General features: G+C 41.1%; 1 protein-coding gene across 3 annotated transcripts in view; it reads right to left on the bottom strand.

The window, feature by feature from the left end:
- Positions 1 to 20,150, bottom strand: part of BCLAF3 (BCLAF1 and THRAP3 family member 3) — a 76,164-nt gene that overhangs the window by 20,481 nt on the left and 35,533 nt on the right. For 2 of the 3 annotated variants that reach the window (XM_044283975.1, XM_044283974.1), the window contains exons 7-12: positions 18,353 to 18,463; positions 16,607 to 16,779; positions 13,147 to 13,270; positions 10,618 to 10,681; positions 8,979 to 9,094; positions 6,720 to 6,828 (exon numbers count right to left, since the gene is read on the bottom strand). In XM_044283975.1, coding sequence (XP_044139910.1) covers positions 6,720 to 6,828; positions 8,979 to 9,094; positions 10,618 to 10,681; positions 13,147 to 13,270; positions 16,607 to 16,779; positions 18,353 to 18,463 — 697 coding nt within the window. The remainder of the gene's footprint in view (positions 1 to 6,719; positions 6,829 to 8,978; positions 9,095 to 10,617; positions 10,682 to 13,146; positions 13,271 to 16,606; positions 16,780 to 18,352; positions 18,464 to 20,150) is intronic. The other variant, XM_044283976.1, reaches the window with a different exon arrangement.

The raw sequence follows: 20,150 nt of genomic DNA, 5'->3' as shown, positions 1-20,150 counted from the left end.
TAACTACTAAGGCAGAAGGCACGCAGTTCACTGGGAAGTAGGGATCGACCGATTATCGGTTTTGCCGATATTATCGGCCGATATTTAGGATTTTGACCGTTATCGGCATGTATTTTGCCGATATTCCAATAACTTATTGGGAACACAGATCGCGCTGCTCTCAGCGCTCTCCGTGTTCCCTCAGCAGCACAGGGGAGAAGGAAGCAGTGCCTCCCTCCCCCCTGTGCCGCTGCAGACAGTGAGGGGAAGGAGGACAAGAGAAGGGCTATGGCCACTGCGCCACCAATGAAGATAACTCATTCATTAATTCATATACAGGAGGCGGGAGCTGGCAGCAGAATCACATAGCCGGCTCCCGACCTCTATGAGCTGTAGCTGCGATCTGCGGTAGTTAACCCCTCAGGTGCCGCAGATCGCAGCTACCGCTCATAGAGGTCGGGAGCCGGCTATGTGATTCTGCTGCCAGCTCCCGCCTCCTGTATATGAATTAATGAGAGATTTCTCTTCATTGGTGGTGCAGTGCGCCCTCCCCCCCCCAAGCCCCTCAGTATTAATCATTGGTGGCGCAGTGCGCCCCCCCACCCCCATATTAAAAACATTAGTGGTGCAGTGTGCACCCCCCCCCCCCCCCCCCCAAGCTGTGGCATTTTTACAAAAGGTTTTTAGAGGCTTTATTTAGTTAATAACAGACATTCAAAGTTTTAGGCAGGTATCAGGAAAATGCCACAAAGTAAGAATGCTTTCAAAGTAAGAGTTAAAAGCTTAAATGCTTAAATCTAAATGTATTCTGCAGCAGGACAACCCCAAACATACAGCCAAAATCATTAAGAAGTATCTTCAGCGTATGGAACAATAAAGAGTTGTGGAAGAGAGGATATGGCACCCACAGAGCCCTGATCTCAACATCATAGAGTCTATCTGAGATTACATGAGGAGACCGAAGGATCTGAGCAAGCCTACATCCAAAGATGATATGTGGTTAGTTCTCCAAGATGTTTGGAACAATCTCACTGCCGAGTTCCTTAAAGAACTGTGTGCAAGTATACCTAGAAGAACAGATGCTGTTTTGAAGGAAAAGGGTGGTCATATAAAATATTGATTTGATTTAATTTCTCTTTGGTTCATTTACTTAGCATTTTGTTAATTGATAAAAATGAACTAGTAACATTTCTATTTTTAAAGCATTCTTATATAGCAGCTTTTTTTCTACACCTGTCAAAAACATTTACACAGTACTGTACAGATAAAATACTATAACCATAGCATTTAGAAAAAAGAAAAAAAAAGCATGCGACTTAACATCTAAATACAGTGTTTTGGGGCAAAAAAAACCTTAACAACAAAGCAAAAACACTGTTAAATACGGTGTAATAATTCAGCTTTAAAGGCAACCTGTCATCAGCTGAGCGGATATATAGCTCTGTGGGAAAAGAATCCGTACAAGTTGAATTTTATTTAGTTAATTCCTTGATCTTTCTATTCTCGGGAGTACAGGGGGTCGTCCTACTCAGTGGTTGACCGCTATCTCTGTACGAGTGTGCAGATGGGTACAGTAGCTGTCAATCAGTAGGACTGCCTAAATGATTTATACCGTGCCTTGTGAAAGTATTCACCACCCCTTGGTGTTTTCCTGTCTTGTTGCATTACAACCTGGAAATAGGTTTTGTTTGTGTTTTTTTGTAGGGGGATTTATACCATATAGTTTACACGACATGCCTATCACTTTGAAAGTGCAAAACATTTTTATTGTGTTACAATGAATAATGAAGAAAAACAAACAAAAAAAAAACATTTCATGTACGTAAGTATTCACCTCCCTAAAAGTCAATACTTTGCGGAGCCACCTTTTGCTACAGTGACAGATGCAAGTCTCTATTAGCTTAATACAGGCATGCTCAATGTGCGGCCCTCCAACTGTTGTAAAACTACAACTCCCACAATGCCCTGCTGTTGGATGATAGCTGTAGGCTGTCTGGGTATGTTGGGAGTTGTAGTTTTGCAACAGCTGGAGGGCCGCAGGTTGAGCATCCCTGGCTTAGTACATCTAGACCAGGGATGGCCAACCTGCGGCTCTCCAGCTGTTGCAAAACTACAACTCCCAGCATGCTCAGACAGCCTACAGGTATCAGTCTACAGCATGGCATGGTGGGAATTGTAGTTTTACAACAGCTGGAGAGCCGCAGGTTTGCCAGCCCTGATCTAGACACTGGGATTTTTGCCAATTTTTCCAGGCAAAACTGATCCAACTCCTTCACACTATGGGTTGCGTTGGTGTATAGCAGTTTTCAAGTCATACCAATAATTCTCCATTGAACAGAGGTCTGGTCTTTGACTAGGCCATTCCAAGTCATTAAAATATGTGGCTTTATCCATATGTTTAGGGTCACTGTCCTGCTGGAAGGTAAACCTTTTATCCTTAAGGACTATGTACACCTTTGTGGGCAATTATTATTTTTTTATTACTGCATTGTACTCATTTTGATATAAACATAATTTTTTTAATTGTTTTTTTTTATAAAAAATTCAGAGCGCTTTTCTCTGTACATTCTCTAGTAGCAGGATCCGAATTTTCTCTCTGCTCTGTGGGCTCCTTATTTTTTATATATTATAAAACATTCATTATAGCTTAGTTATCTTACTGATAAGAATGTGGCTTAAATAAGTGTTTATGACCTCTTGGTTAAGGCGAGTTTACATAGCATGATGATACTAGAGATGAGTGAATTGCACGTTATGAAAATCGTTCACGCTTCGTTTGGTGGTAAAAGCAGAATTGCGTTATGCAGGAGAGGACTCCCCTGCATAACAAAAACGGGACGGATCCGTTTTGCAGCCCATAGACTTCTATTATGACGGAATGAATAACGGAATGATTCTAAAGGTATTCCGTTATGCAATTCGTCATAGAATTGCGTTATGGTCCGTGGTAACGGAATCCATAACGCAATTCTGCTTTTACCACCAAACGAAGCGTGAACGAATTTCAAAATATGAAATACGCTCATCTCTAGATGTTACAGCAGATTGTCGGGAAGGTAGTGTTCCTTACTGACAGTCGGCTGCTCATTCAGTGAAGGAGACTGTTGCATTTACATGCAGCGATCTCCTTCCCAGTATCAGCTATTGCGATCCCTCGTCCCTATACAGAATCATTGTTTCTGGGCAGCAGACCACTGTTTAGACCGGACAATCTGCTGCCCAGAAACGATAATTGATGTGCCTGCATAGAAGACCCGTTGGCGATTGGCGGCACATTCAGATGGGTAGAGGAGTCCCCCTGAGGAAGCAACGTAAAACAGATGTTGGGCCTGGTGTTTGTGGCGCCTACTGGGTCTGTCTATCTGTATTCCTTATTCTACCTGCATTTTATGGTGTATCTGTATCGGTCCAACTGTGTTAATTTGACCCTAGTAGGTGTCTTGTCATGTAGTATTTTCTGTCTTTACCAAACATGTTTTTTATTTTTTTTACTTATGATGTATAATAAAGCTAATATTTTTAACCATATAGTGTTAGCAGAGTGCACCTTTCTGCTTCGGTGTTCTCTTACAAACACAATGGTCAACCCCTTTAATGGTGCTTTGTAGGATGTTCAAACTTAGGGTAATTAAAAAAATAAAAATAAAATCCCAATCTTGGTCTATAAATCACACCACAAATATGCCTGTGACCTGTTTGGGAAGCTCCTTGGTGTTCATGTTGCTTGCTTAGTATTGTTGCAGGCTCAGAGGTCTTTCAGAACAGGAGTAGTTATACTCATATCATGCGACACCTTGACAGCACACAGGGGAACTTTTTTAACGAATTATGTGACTTCAGACCTTATTTTAGGGGGTTCACAGCAAAGAGGGTACGTGTATATGCACATACAGCTTTATCGTTTTTACTTATTTTTTTCATTGCATTGTAACAATATGGACTATTTTGTCCAGTCCATATCCCTTAGAGCAGTGTTTCCCAAACAGTGTGCCTGCAGCTGTTGCAAAACTACAACTCCCAGCATGCCCAGACAGCCTTTGGTTGTGCGGGCATGCTGGGAGTTGTAGTTTTGCAACAGCTGGAGGCACACTGGTTGGGAAACACTGCCTTAGAGAACCCTGCAATTTTCTGTTTTTCAATCCCCGCCTTCCCAGAGCCATAACTTTTTTTATTTTTCCATTCACATAGCCACTTGTTCTTTGCGGGACAAGTTGTACTTTCACCATTTAATATTGCATATGATGTAACGCGGAGCAGGAAAAAATTCCAAATGGAGTGAATTGGAAAAAAAATGCAATTGCGACACAGTTTTATGGGTTTTGTTTTTACGGTGTTCTCTATGCAGTAAAAATGACCTGTTACTTTCATTCTCAAGTTCAGGGAGATTACAGAGATACCACATTTGTATCGTTTTTCTTCGGTTTTATACTGAAAAAAAGAACAAAAACTTAGAAAAAAAATTAAGTTTTTTTTCCTTTATCGCCATATTCTGACTCCTATAACTTTTTTGGGGGCGATCTGTATTTTAAAGGGCTTCTGTCACCCCATTAAACCGTTTTTTTTTTTTTTTTCTTTACTAATAATCCCTACACTGCGATCTCATCATACATAAGCTAATTAATGATTTTCGTTCAGTAGAATTTGTTAAAAATCGATTTTTGAAATATGTAAATTACCTTGCTACCAGCAAGTAGGGCGGCTACTTGCTGGTAGCAGCCGCGTCCTCCGATGGTAATGACGCCCCCTCTGCTTGTTGATTGACAGATCCCGTCCGCTGGCCCTTTCTCTGCTGGCCCTGCCTGTTTTGATTCAATATCTGGCGCCTGCGCCGCGGCCGTACCTCTCTTTAATCTGCGCAGGTGCACTGAGAGGCGGCCACTCGCTCGGCCGCTCCATCCTCAATGCGCCTGCGCCGATGACGTCACATCTACACCCGGCGCAGGCGCATTGAGGAGCGAGCGGCCGCCTCTCAGTGCGCCTGCGCAGATTGAAGAGAGGTACGGCCGCGGCGCAGGCGCCAGATATTGAATCAAAACAGGCAGGGCCAGCAGAGAAAGGGCCAGCGGACGGGATCTGTCAATCAACAAGCAGAGGGGGCGTCATTACCATCGGAGGACGCGGCTGCTACCAGCAAGTAGCCGCCCTACTTGCTGGTTGCAAGGTAATTTACATATTTCAAAAATCGATTTTTAACAAATTCTACTGAACGAAAATCATTAATTAGCTTATGTATGATGAGATCGCAGTGTAGGGATTATTAGTAAAGGAAGAAAAAAAAAAACGGTTTAATGGGGTGACAGAAGCCCTTTAAGTGATACCATTTTGAAGGGCGTGTGACTTTTTGATCACTTTTTATTCATTTTTTGGGGGGAGGTAAAGTGACACAAAATGCAGAATTTGTTTTGCATTACGCCATTTGTCATATGCAATAAATATCATTATATTTGAATAGTATGGGCGTTTTCTGATGCAGTGATGCCTATGATGTTTTTTTAATTGTTTATTTTGGAGAAAAGAGGATGATTTGAACTTTTATTTTTTTAAAACCTTTGTTCATTTTTTAGGTGACTAACTCACAGGTATATTACAGCTTCTCCAATCTCCGCTGGGAAGCGCTGTTACGGGTGCAGGAACTGAACTCTCCCACATCTGCAATACTCAGATGCTGTGGTCACATTTGACCACAGCACCTGAGGGGTTAAATGTATGCGATTGGCCTCATGGCTTATGCATACATTCGCCCTGCGATTCTGCTGTTTGAAACAGCAGAAACCCAGCGGCTATGGCGCCTACTGCACTCATGGCCGGGCAACAACTTTAAAATAACGACTTTCGCAAGACATCTATGGAGGAGGTTGCCAAGGGATTAAATAAAATTTTAATCTATCTTAATTCCAGGTTATAATGCAACAAAACAGGAAAAACACCAAGGGAAGGGGTGTGCGAGTACTTTCACAAGGCATAGGTTCCCTTTAAAAAACGACAAGCAAATAATTTTAAAACATACTAAAACAAGTCATAGCAAGATAGTAACTGTTAAATAAAGCTCAAAAGGTAAAATTAAACTCACTTTCCTACACTGTTAATACAAGGCACTTGCACTTCTGTTTTAAGTACTGAGGCTACTTTCACACTAGCGTTTTTACTGGATCCGGCAGGGTTCAGCAAAAATGCTTCCGTTACTGACAATACAACCATCTGCATCTGTTCTGAACGGATGCGGTTGTATTATCGTTAACATGGCCAAGAGGGATCCGTCATGAACTCCATTGAAAGTCAACAGGGGAAGGATCCGTTTTCTATTGTGTCAGAGAAAACAGATCCGTCCCTATGGACTTGCATTGTGGGTCATGACAGATCAGTCTTGCTTTGCATCCCGTGAAGGAAAGAAAAAACGCAGCATGCTGCGGTTTGCTCTCCGGTATGGGAACACAACCAAACGGAACGGAATGCATTTTGGAGCATTCCATTCTGCTCTGTTACGTTTTGTCCCCATTGACAATGAATGGGGACAAAACTGAAGCGTTTTTTACGGTACTGAGCCCCCATGATGGACCTCAATACCGGAAAATAGAAACGCTAGTGTGAAAGTAGCCCGAGCAAACAGATTTTTTAGCACAGTTGTCTCTATTAGCACAAAGTGGACAAAATATCCAGACTGCAATCCTCAGTTTATAATAGAGAAGCAAATGAAATAAAGTTCATATTCAAATCTTAAAGAGACATGATATCACACTTACCGGAGGCCTGCCTGTTGACTTTCGGAAAGGTGTTGTGCCCCCTCTTGACAACTTCTGAAATTCTCCAGTGTCGTTATTACGTGGTTTGAAATAGCTGCCTGGAGCATCACTATCACAAATATATAAAGAAAGAGTAATTATCTTTGTATTTAATACATGTCACCAATATTAAAAAAAAAAAAGATAACCAAGCTTACTTAAGGGGTTCTAAGGATGAAAATTTTTTTCAAAGGCAAGTTATTAAATAATCAATGAAATTGTACTTACCTTTTCAACCCCTCCCCCTCTACTGCAACTCCACCGCTCTGATCTTCCCCACTGCTGCAGCAATGGCATCCCATATATTGCACATGACCACTGCAGCCAATTACTCGCCTCATCTACAGTATGCATGCCATGAGACCCCTGTGGCCAGTGACGGTCTGCAGTGGTTACAAGCAGTATATATATGCATGTCACCACTAGAGTCATGTAAATAATGCCTGGCCAGGAGGATAGGCCTAGCGGAGATCGAGTGGAGTGGGTTTGAACCAGTAAACATAATCCCTTAAAGGAAAATTTAATGGAAACAAATACAGGAACAGGCTCCTTAAAGGGGTATTCCAAGTTATCTGTTAACTATTAGATCTGAGAACAGCGGCTCCTAACCTCCTTTAGCCCCATGAAATGAACGCACCCGTCACCGATCTAATAGTTATCCCCTATCCTGTGCATAGGGGATAACATGAAACAACCGGAATACCCCTTTAAGGTTATCTTATTCAGTGCATAGTGGGAAATAAACAGGAAACACATTAAAGGAATACTTTAACGTTGTACATTGCAGATGTGTGTGCATGGTACAGAGCAGGAGGAGCGCCCGCGCACACAACGAGCTTTTGACGTTATTCTGCAGCTCTCCTGGCCATCCCGATCACCAGATCTCTTCCCCCATAGAGAATTTCTGGGACAGGATGGGGCGACTTATCTCCCATACACAACAGCCAACAACCACCTGGACTGAACTACGGGTCCAAGTACAAAGAGCTTGGAATGACCTAGCACAGGAGGACATCCAGCATCTGTATGACGCCATACCAGAGTGGCAGCAAGGGGAGATGCCACCCAGTATTAATGTCGCAGGGAAATAATGAAAATGGAGATGTGATCAAATCCCAGGGAGATGATCAATTCACGGAAGATGATGTTCCCTAAAGAAAGTAAGTGATTTGATCATCAAATCCCTTAACTGTTTTAGTGAAAAGTTTAATATTTTTGATAATATAATAAGAAATAATATTGTTTAGCTATTTGGAGTCATACTTTCTCTTCAAAATCAAAGATTTTTTTAGTACCTACTTCCATAACATCGTATTTTTTTTCCATAATAGTACTATTTATGTGTCTGTTGTAGTTTAAGTAGTGGCGCTAATTTAAATTGCTCAATGACTGTAATAGCTTCTTCTATCCTTTCGCGAGTCCACAAAGGTTTTTCTTTATCATGCCGCTTGTTCAAAAACATCCTGATAGTTTCATTAAACTGTTCTTCAGATACAACTTTGGTCAGTTAGATTTTTTTTCTATATCTGAACCAATAGCCAGGAGTGTGCCCCCCCACAGAGATATGCCTGGCTGTGTTCCCCCTGCCAGAATAGTATATACCTAGAATCAGGGGCGCTGCTAGGGCCTTTTATCAGCGAACTGTGAGAGCTATGGGATAAAAGGACCTTTAAAGACATCATCACCATGTGACCAGAAACATAGCAATATTACTGGTCACATGTCTATGAGGTAATCAAAGGTCCTTCAACTGCTTTATGTTTTTTCCAGGACTCCTTACGTTTATTTAATCTTTTCACTAAAACAGTTAAGGGATTTGAACCAAATCACTTACTTTCTTTAGGGAAATCACCCCACAGAGATGTTATTTTAAACATCTTCCGGGAATTGATCATCTCCCTTAGGGATTTGATCAAATCTCCATTTGCATCATTTCCCTGCGACATATATACATGCACACACCATTTTTTGCTTTATAAGACACAGGCTTTAGAGGAGGAAAATAAGAAAATAATATTTTTCATCAGACCCCTATATTAAATCCTCACATCAAAACCACATACCAGGACCTCACAAAAAGTGAATATATATATTATTATTTTTTTTATATTTTTATTTTCATTATTTAGGAAAATTCACAAAAAATAAAAACAATAGTGCTAGCCGACAACCATACAGCCCCCTCCCAGTGCCTTGTATATTTCAGAGAGAAAATACAACCTGTCACAAAAGGAAACATTGGCATTGCTATCCTCTTCACTGTGCAGTCTCTGCTTTCTTCTTCTTTCTATATCATGCCGCAAATCATTAGGATCATCAATTACTCGCTGGCTGGCCTGGAAAAAATAAATTAGTTAAGGTAAATGAGTTAAACACATTACAATTAAATTCCTTTAAACCAGCATGAATGTAATCATATGTTTCTTTTTTTCCATATTTTTGAATGTCAATTTTTTTCCCCCCATTAACCTCTTAAGGACCACCATTCTTTGCGTTTTTGTCTCTGCTTTCCAAGAGCCATAGCCTTTTTTTTTTTCAGTTCACACAGCTTTATTCAGGCTTACTTTTTGCGAACAAGTTGTATTTTTCAATGGTCCTATTTAATTTAACATATCTTGTATTGAAAAAACAAAAATAAAATATTAGTAAAGTGAAATGAAAAAATAAAAATACAATTCTACCATGGTTTTTCAGGTTTTGTTTTTATGGTGTTTATCATATGCTAAAAATGACAGGATAAGCTTATTCGGAGGGTCAGTACAATTAGGGTAATACCAAAAATAAAAACCTCTGAAACGATAAAACTTTTCTATGCATCGTCATATTCTGACACCCCAAACGTTTTAATTTTTCAGTCTACAGAGCTGTGTGAAAGGCTGCCTGCAAAGCTGTGCCTGAGGCATGGCCTGACCCGGCAGCCTTTCAGAATCCCATAGACTGCTATAGTATTCTATTGCAGTCTATGGTACAAGCGATGAGAAGGTTGCATGTAAAGTCCCCTAACTGGACTAAAAATTATAGTGAAGAAATTAAAAGTAAATTTAACTCATTCACTATTAAAGTGCTGTAGGCCTTCACAGGGCCCCAAGCTGTCCGAGCAACTGATCAGAGCCCCGAGATTGTCGCTATTAACTGTGACATAGAGGGTTTAAATGACCAGATTTGGTGTATCTCTGATCCCGGTCATTGTGGACGGCTGTAATACACAGCCAGCACCTGCAAAATATGAAGCAAGATCAGTTGATGACCCTGTTCTATACACCTATCACTCCCGCTAATGTCCTATTACACAAAGAGGTTAAAGTAGATGGGGAAAGGCTATATGAAATCCCGTTCATTTTGTGTCACGTTTTTCGGATGTTGCCATTTTTTCCTTTTAATCATGACATTTCTATACAGGTGCACATGTTTTTCTAATTATGTCATTCGGTTATAGTTGGGCAAGATCCAGACAGGTTAGTTACTGTGTGAAGAGTCATACACATGTTGACCTTCACTAAAGTAATAAAAGCAAACACTAAAAATTACTAACTAGGAATTTCCTGTAAACAGATGTTCCTCACTATGTACATTACAGCATTGCCTCATTACAGCCTCATCCTACACACCACAAAGTATACATTATATTCTGTGTAGCCATTATGTGCATTGTAGACCCTGAAAGGCTGTGTAAATACGGTTTTCCCATAAGTCTGGTATGACATCAAAGATGCTGACACGTTGCCATGTGTGCACATTATAAGGTGCACAGTATAAATCCTCAGTAACATCTGTACCAGTTGATCTCATTTTACAGCTGACGTTTCGGAATGTCAATATTGTAACCGGCATTCGGTTACAACATGGAGCTGATACTTACCATGCTGACTTCGGTTTTGTGGAGAGTCTTCTTCTGAAGATCTTCCAGGGAGATATCAATTCTCCTGCCAGGTCAGACAATTACAAGAATGAATCAGATAATTAATGAGAGGACTTCAACACTAAAACATAATCTATACATAAAACATGAAAATCAGACATCATATAGTACATGTCAATCTCTTTCTAACAAAGCTAGAACCAGCCCTGTACCTCACATGGATCCAGAGATCTCCCCATTCATTGCTGCAATTACTCTGCTAGATTTATCTCCGGCTGACAGCTCAGGGGGCGTGCACTCTCAGAGGGCATGTCCTTTTTTGCTGCAGCTGGTGGCAGTTGAAGGATGGAACTGAGCATGTGTGTCAACCTCAGTGAGCAGGAGTTCAGCTTCGTATTGTGATACAGTAATTTATGCAGATACAGCAATCCGAACCAGATTCGCTCAATCCTAGTGGCTATACTAAAATTTTAATTACATGCAATTACAAAAGTACTCCGATCCAGGTACTGGTTTAAAAAAAAATGTAGAATATTTTACGTCAGACAACCACTTTAAGCTGTATTTTATCTTAAATGACACCTGTCTTCAGAGGTTGTATTCTGTGCCTGCATCATACTAAAAGGACATGGGGAAGAGAATAGTGAGGGGAGACCTGTCAGTCAGCTGCTGTCAGGTCTATTCTCACAATGCTTCTGCCATGAGTCCTTTTCAGTTTAATACAGACACAGTATATACCGTATTTTTCACAGCAAAAGACACACTTTTTTCCCCAAAAAGTGGGGGGGGGGGGGGGGGAATGGCAGTGCGTCTTATGGGGCGAATGCTGGCCTTTTTAATCGCTAACACTGATACATCACGGGCGATGTATCAGCGGGGAGGGAGGAGGAGCTGGAGGCCGGCAACTGCTGTTGGAATTGCGGCAGGGCACACTGCAGTCACTGTACTCTATTACACGGGGCCCCGCACACAGCAGTATTCATATGTAAAGTGTAGGCAATCCATATGTAAAGTATAGCAATCCTATGCGGTAGCGCAATCCACGTAGTACTAACTATGAAACTCCTATACTAGCAGACAGGCTGGCCGGTCACTCACTTCATCACGCACATGCTCCACCTGCTTCATTAATAAAGTGAGAGGAGCATGTGCGTGATGAAGTGAGTGACTGGCCAGCCTGTCTGCTAGTATAGGAGTTTCATAGTGAGTAGTATGTGGATTGTGCTACCGGAGAGAATTGCTATACTTTACATACGGATTGCCTACACTTTACATATGAATACTGCTGTGTGCAGGGCCTGGTGTAATAGAGTACAGTGACTGCACCAGGCCGAGGTTGCCGGCCCCCACCCCCTGTATTGGGGGGTCACTACACAGGGACACTGTTATTGAAGGGGGGGGGGGGGAAATCTGTGGATGACACATATATAGCATAAGATGCTATATATGTGCCATCCACAGATCCCCCCCCCCCCCATAACAGTGAGTCATCCACAGATCCCCCCCCATAACAGTGCGTCATCCACAGATCCCCCCTCCCCCATAACCGTGCCTCACCCACAGATCCCCCCCATAACAGTGCGTCAATTTTTTTTCTTATTTTCCTCCTCAAAAAATATGGTAAGCCTCAGTATGACTATGGCTCTTTAAGAACTAAGGCTACTTTTACACTAGCGTTTTTTGCGGATCAGTCAGGGATCAGCAAAAACGCTTGTGTTACAAAAATACAACTGCATGCATCCGTCATGAACGGATCCAGTTGTATTTGTGTCTTCATAATGGATCCATTTTCTACTGTGCTAGATTGTGTCAGAGAAAACAGATCCGTCCCCTTTTACTTACATTGTGTTGCAGGACGGATGACTCCGCTTCATTAGGAAAACAGCAAAATGCTGCAGACCGGAATGGAGACTGAACAGAGGCAAACTGATGCATTCTGAGCAAATAGTTTTCAATTCGGAATGCATTAGGGCAAAACTGATCCATTTTGGACCGCTTTTGAGATCCCTGAACGGATCTCAAAAATGGAAAGCCAAAATGCCAGTGTGAAAGTAGCCTTAAAATGTCCGGAGAACCACTATCTCATATGATGAGGGAGGAAAAGAAGGAAAGGGAATGGAAGGGAAAGGAAAAGGATGGATGGATAGATAGATAGATAGACAGTGACATAGAGATACAGTTATAGATAGCTACAGTAGATAAATAGACAGCTAGATAGAAAAAAGGAGATAGGTAGGCAAAATATACAGATAGTCTCAGTCCACAATTCTATGTACCTAACCCCCCCCCCCCCCCCCCCCCCCCCGAAATGATTTAGTCCTTGGAGCATCACTTGCAGAATGTGCTGAGTGACACACCAATGTCAGATCCAATTCTTATAGCAAAGCCACTGTCACATTCAGGCAAAACAGTCTTCATAGACAACAAGAACCAGTGAAGGCAGACCGGGGCTTGTCATCAAATATCTCACATTCACACGAACATGCTGCTGCCTGTCGTCTGGACAGGAGCGCCGTCACATTGGTTTACCTGTGGATCTCCGGATTGGCCTGTGCTGTAGTTCTGTTAAGGTTCAGCTCTTCCTTATTGCTTTCTGCTTGCAGCTTGGAAAAACGTTCATGGAGTGACATTTCAGTAGATTTGAAATGGTTTGCTGTACATAAAAGACAAAAAATATAAGGAATGATTCAAATTTGTATAACACAGTAAAATGGTGGAAATCTAAGTCTGTCTAGAAGTAGCTGCACTACAAAGAATTGGTAAGAATCGGGCTCATCCAGTAAAAGACACATAAATACCTATACAATAAACGGTGCATACAAACAGGCCATGCACTTAGTACAGACTGACAATCCGTTCAGAATGGGAATAGAAACATAGAATGTGTCGGCAGATAAGAACCATTTGGCCCATCTAGTCTGCCCAATATACTGAATACTATGGATAGCCCCTGACTATATGAAGGATGGCCTTATGCCTATCCCATGCATGCTTAAACTCCTTCACTGTATTTGCAGTTGCCACTTCTGCAGGAAGGCTATTCCATGCATCCACTACTCTCTCAGTAAAGTGATACTTCCTGATATTACTTTTAAACCTTTGCCCCTCTAATTTAAAACTATGTCCTCTTGTAGCAGTTTTTCTTCTTTTAAATATTCTCTCCTCTTTTACCTTGTTGATTCCCTTTATGTATTTAAAAGTTTCTATCATATCCCCTCTGTCGAGTCTTTCTTCCAAGCTCTACATGTTAAGGTCCTTTAATCTTTCCTGGTAAGTTTTATCCTGCGATACAGTTTAGTAGCTCTTCTCTGAACTCTCTCTAAAGTATCAATATCCTTCTGGAGATATGGTCCCCAGTACTGAGCACAATACTCCAAATGAGGTCTCACTAGTGCTCTGTAGAGCGGCATGAGCACCTCCCTCTTTCTACTGGTAATGCCTCTCCCTATACACCCAAGCATTCTGCTAGCATTTCCTGCTGCTCTGTGACATTGTCTGCCTACCTTTAAGTCTTCTGAAATAATGACCCCCTAAATCCCTTTCCTCAGATACTGAGGTTAGGACTGTATCACTGATTTTATATTCCGCTCTTGGGTTTTTACGCCCCAGGTGCATTATCTTGCACTTATCCACATTAAATTTTAGTTGCCAGATTTTTGACCATTCCTCTAGTTTTCCTAAATCCTTTTCCATTTGGTGTATCCCTCCAGGAACATCAACCCTGTTACAAATCTTTGTGTCATCAGCAAAAAGACACACCTTACCATCGAGGCCTTCTGCAATTTCGCTGATAAAGATATTAAACAATATGGGTCCCAGAACAGATTCCTGAGGTACCCCACTGGTAACAAGACCTTGGTCTGAATATACTCCATTGACTACAACCCTCTGTTGTCTGTCCCTCAGCCACTGCCTAATCCATTCAACAATATGGGAGTCCAAGCCCAAAGACTGCAATTTATTGATAAGCCTTCTGTGTGGGACAGTATCGAAAGCCTTACTGAAGTCTAGATAAGCGATGTCTACTGCACCTCCGCCATCTATTATTTTAGTCACCCAATCAAAAAAATCAATAAGATTAGTTTGACATGATCTCCCTGAAGTAAACCCATGCTGTTTTTCATCTTTCAATCCATGGGATTTTAGATGTTCCACAATCCTCTCCTTAAGTATGGTTTCCATTCATTTCCCCACTATTGATCTCAGGCTTACTGGCCTATAGTTGCCCGATTCCTCCCTACTACCTTTCTTGTGAATCGGCACAACATTTGCTAATTTCCAATCTTCTGGGACGACTCCTGTTGCCAGTGATTGGTTAAATAAATCTGTTAATGGTTTTGCTAGTTCACCGCTGAGCTCTTTTAATAGCTTTGGGTGTATCCCATCAGGCCCCTGTGACTTATTTGTATTGATTTTAGACAGCTGACTTAGAACCCCTTCCTCTGTAAAGACACATGCATCAAAAGATTCATTAGTCTTCTTTCCTAACTGAGGTCCTTTTCCTTCATTTTCCTTCGTAAAGACTGAACAGAAGTATTCATTGAGGCAGTCAGCTAGTTCTTTATCTTCTTCCATATACCTTCCTTCTTTTGTTTTTAATTTTGTAATTCCTTGTTTTAGTTTCCTTTTTTCATTTATGTATCTGAAGAATGTCTTATTGCCTTTTTTCCCTGACTGAGCTAATTTCTCTTCTGCCTGTGCTTTAGAAGCTCTTATAACTTGTTTGGCCTCTCTCTGCCTAATCTTGTAAATTAGCCTGTCATCCTAGTTTTTTTTTTTTTTATATATATAATTCCTAAATGCTATCTTTTTGTTTTTAATGATTTTGGCCACTTCTGCTGAGTACCACAGTGGTCTTTTCCTTTTTTTGCTTTTACTGACAAGCCCAATGCAATTTTCTGTTGCCTTCAATAGTGCCTCTTTTAAGTAGTCCCATTTCTCCTGGACTCCACTCAGCATCTATGCAGGTTATTACAGTACTGTAAAAAAGAATGATTTGCCCCTTTCAGATATACCGTTATTGCATATATTTGTCCCACAGGTAATACAGAATCTACTACTGGACAAACACAAAGGAGGCCATGGAGGTTAGTGTTCTGACGAATGCTTCTTCAGTTGCCTTTCCTGACTGCACACTTCTGCAAATTATTGGGAAGAGTAAAAGGCTCCCATACACATTAGGATATTGTTGGCCAAACCTCACATTTTCTGAGGTATGGTGGCCTCATGACCCCCCCCCCCCCCCCCCCAACATGGTGGATGTTACTGCTTTGAGAATATTAGATATGATCCTTTTGTTCTCCTAGAAATAAGTTGCTACCATATCTGTCGGACAGCAGTTTTCTCCTCTCTCCCAGAAAAAACACTTGGCTGAGCAGAGCATATAGGTGTATGGGAGAACTGGGAGAGCCTGTGGTCAGCTGTGGCATCTTAAAGGGGCTTTCCAAGAGTTCAAACACTGATGACCTATCCTCAGGGTAGATCAACAATATCTGACCGGTGTAGTCCAGTAGCTTATCGCCTGGATTACTGGGAGTCGGACCCCCATCGATCAGATACTGATGACCTATCTTGAGTATAGGTTATCAATACTAAACTCCTGAAAAAAAAACTAACATACCTAATTTTTCAGTCTCCCTACATCTGCTAATGGGGGCAAGTCAGCGGGCTCCCCTATATGTTAGACCAGGCATCTCAAATTGCGGCCCTCCAGCTGTTGCAAAACTACAACTCCCACAATGCCCTGCTGTAGGCTGATACCTGTAGGCTGTCCGGGCATGCTGGGAGTTGTAGTTTTGCAACAGCTGGGGGGCCGCAGTTTGAGATCCCTGCCTTAGACCCTTGGCAGATTCTAATGAAAATGTCAAAATTGAAGGTCTTCAATCTAATGGGTACAGCCAACTAATATCTAACAACTAACGCACTAGTACCACACCAGACAATCACACTCAAAGCACAGCACTCCCCAGTTTTTAATATTGCATCTTACCTTTCACTTCATGGATGATGGTTATTATTTCCTGAGTAAATTCAGTGCTTGGAGCATTAGTTCCCCCATGCGTCGAAGAGCTTAGATGGTCAAACACAGGGTGAAAAGCATCTTTTCTACCTACTGCTACCAGGTCTTCAGACATCTGTCTCTCATAGGAAGTGGAATTGCTCCTGCAATAGTTAGTGTCAATTATAATCAAATAGTCTCTCTTTTTTCTGTAAAGATGTCTACATTTTGGTGGCAGCTATTACTAGCCATGAGTTATACAAAGATGACGGTATTGATGGTATGATGGAATTTTGTTTGCCAAGGCAATATAACAACTTCCTTCATAAGCTAATGCAAAAATTAAGTTCCTGCCATTTTTGCAATTACTGGAATGGTTTTCCAAGTCTAAATCTTTCCAATGCAATGCATGATGGTCACACAAAAAAATGTTGTTAAATACAGTGTATTCTCCTTATTTGGCCACAAAGGAAAGTGTTTTTTAAATTTTCCATGTCATGATCTACATAAATAAAATTCAGAAATCTTGCAGTTTTCACACTGAGCCTCATAATAGGCTGACAAGTCCTGTTCTGTAGAGATCACTTTTCAGCAGTCATCTCATTATTATGAGAGGCATGGTTACAATGAAAAGGTATGATCTATATAGAGATAATACATAATAACACCATTCACAATAGGCGATAGTCACAGCTCACCCTCCTTTCACTATGACCTATACAAACGACACACCACTCTCCCATAGAAGTCAAATGAATCAGCCTCCTAAGGTCCATGTGGCTGCAGAAAAGCCTATGAATGCTGTTAACAGCAGCACAGGCAAGATGGCTGCCATAATCACGTACAGAAAATAAAATAATCTAACAAAAAAAAGTTAAAATATAGGTTTAAAAATCTGTAAAATACAGGAGATTTATTCCCTTTAAGCCCTTCAACCTCAAAGTATAATCACAATTTGGGCCGTATTCAGTTCCCAACGCAGTGAATATTTATTACCTCCACTTTATTTATGAGGTTCCTCTGTGCAAACAGCATTCAAAATAGAAAAACGTTAAAGAGGACCATTGGTTTGTAGTAAGTGAGATAAATATCTGTACCTGCGGGGTACCCCCCCGCTATTCTGCCACCCTGCCTGTTTTTTTTTTTTTAAATAGCCCAGTTATGGCCCCCCACAAATTTTACGCTCATTATGCTATCAGAACAATGGGGAGGAGATGCAGTCTCTCTCTGTGGGCGTCTCCTTCTCCCCTGGCTGTAGCTCTGTCCAATCGGAGCGCAGAGCGTCATAGCCAGGGAGGTTCTCTCTCAAAGTATAGACTTTAGCCCTGATTTATCATCATGCCTTCACTACAGAATTCTGGCTTTAAAAAGTCTCAAAATTGGGTTTTGCAACTTTTTTTTTTATCTAGTTTAAAACTTTTGCAGTTTTTTGCATTTTTACACCACTCACTCCAGTTTTTAAATATGGGTGTGGTCAGGTATGTTAACGAGTTTTACTCCAGATTTATAAAGCAAGAAGGGCTTAATTTCACTGAACTAGGACAGTTGAGTAGGAAAACTGGAGTAGGTTTTTCTACACCAAAGGCCTCATGCACATGACCGTTGTTTTGGTCCTCATCTGAGCCGCAGTTTTTGCGGCTTGGATGCGGACCTATTCACTTCAATGGGGCCGCAAAAGATGCGGACAGCACTCGTTGTATATAGTTTACATATGTTGTCAAGGAATGAAAAGTGCACCTCTTTTGAACATCCTTTTCGGGCATCTTCTGTTCAGAATTCCTCTTCCCTTGGGGAATGTCAGACTTTGGTTGAATGTCTTTGGAGATATTCCAATGCTCATGAGGTTGTCTAGATAAGAAGATAACTAGGACATTACCTCATTCACTCTCCATAAAATGTACACATAAATCACCTAGCTAACGTAACGCATAGCACATTTTGAAGCATGGACTCGCCAAGTTTTGCAGAATCTAGGAACCAAGAGTTGTGAAGGTCTCACGTATCTTAAATAGTTATAAATCTGATATTTGATTACAAGAAGAGGTTACAAAAGCACAACTGGTGTCTGATATTTTTACAAAACTAAGATATAAAAGTAAACATGAAATACTAAGAAATAAATGTAATAATCTATGTTTCATTTTAATAAGAACAGAAAGAGATGTTGGTACATGACATTATTTATGCGATTTTTACATATTCTTGTGTTTTGGGTAGAAGCTGATTTCGATGATAAGTATATATTATGGTGAGGCAGACCTTAAGTTTGGGGATTCTCAGCATTTTCACTGCAAATTTCCTTCATATTTTGGAGAAGATACTCTAACCCGATTAAAGGTTATGCTGGACAACATAGCTGGTCGATTAGGAATGAAAATTCCTCATCAATTCAGCCGTATAACTGCATGTAAGGCGAGGTTTCAGCTCACACAAACTCAGTGTATCGATTTCCATGTATTCGGTATGACTGTTTTTCAGCTGCATTCTGCCATGGTCATGACTTTTGATATTCGAGGCCTTTAATGTTTAAGGGTTTTTTCTCCCTGGCTGTGACGCCCTGCGATTGGACAGCGCTACAGCAAGGGGAGAAGGAGACGCCCACAGAGAAAGACTGCGTCTCCTCCCCATTGCTCTGATGCTCACTATTAGTCGACTGAGCGTGAAATTTGCGGGGGGGCCATAATGGGGAGCAGGAGCGCTATTTTTAAAAAAAACAGGCAGGGTGGCAGCACAGCGTGGGATACCCCGCAGGTACAGATATTTAGCTCACTTATCACAAACCAATGAAAGGTCCTCTTTAACCTACATTAATCTTACATCCGTGTTCACATTTGAGGAAGCCAGCATTATCATGCATTCATTACTTTGCAAGCCCCGGCTGGTAGTCTTTTGCAAGAGCAAGATGCAAAGTGTCAGGTCAGTATACTGCACTCGCCATGTGGAACGTTTTAAGGGTCACGCCCCCTTTTTCAAGCTCTTTGCACAAAGAAACCTCATACATAAAGAGGATGTAATCGATATTTGCTGCATTGTGGATTGAATATGAACCGAATTGTGGTTTTTCTGAGGAGGAGTGGACCTCGGCGCTGTATTCTGTGTTGTAAGCTGCCAAAATATTGACTGCAATTCAACCTTAAAGTATAGACTTTAGCCCCGATTTATCATGCCTTCACTACAGAATTCTGCCTTTAAAAAGTCGCAAAATTGGGCTTTTGCAACTTTTTTTTACTCACTTGTTTAAAACTTTTACAGCTTTTTGCATTTTTACACCACTCACTCCAGTTTATAAATATGGATGTGGTCAGGTATGTTAACGAGTTTTACTCCAGATTTATCACAGAGACTTTTTTTTTTTTTTACTTTAAAAAAAAAGTCTCAATTTCACTGAACTAGGACAGTGAAGTAGGAAAACTGGAGTAGGTTTTTCTACAGTAAAGAGTTAGGTTTAAAGGGAAGACACATTTATTAAAACGAAACGTGGCATAACGTACACCAACGCAGACTCAAGCAAAACAGACTTCAAACATTCCCCTCA

Source organism: Bufo gargarizans, chromosome 3 (assembly GCF_014858855.1).
Source record: "Bufo gargarizans isolate SCDJY-AF-19 chromosome 3, ASM1485885v1, whole genome shotgun sequence".
Classification (NCBI taxonomy): domain Eukaryota; kingdom Metazoa; phylum Chordata; class Amphibia; order Anura; family Bufonidae; genus Bufo; species Bufo gargarizans.
The sequence above is the reverse complement of the archived record's forward strand: the minus strand, read 5'-3'. Positions and strand labels throughout refer to the sequence as shown.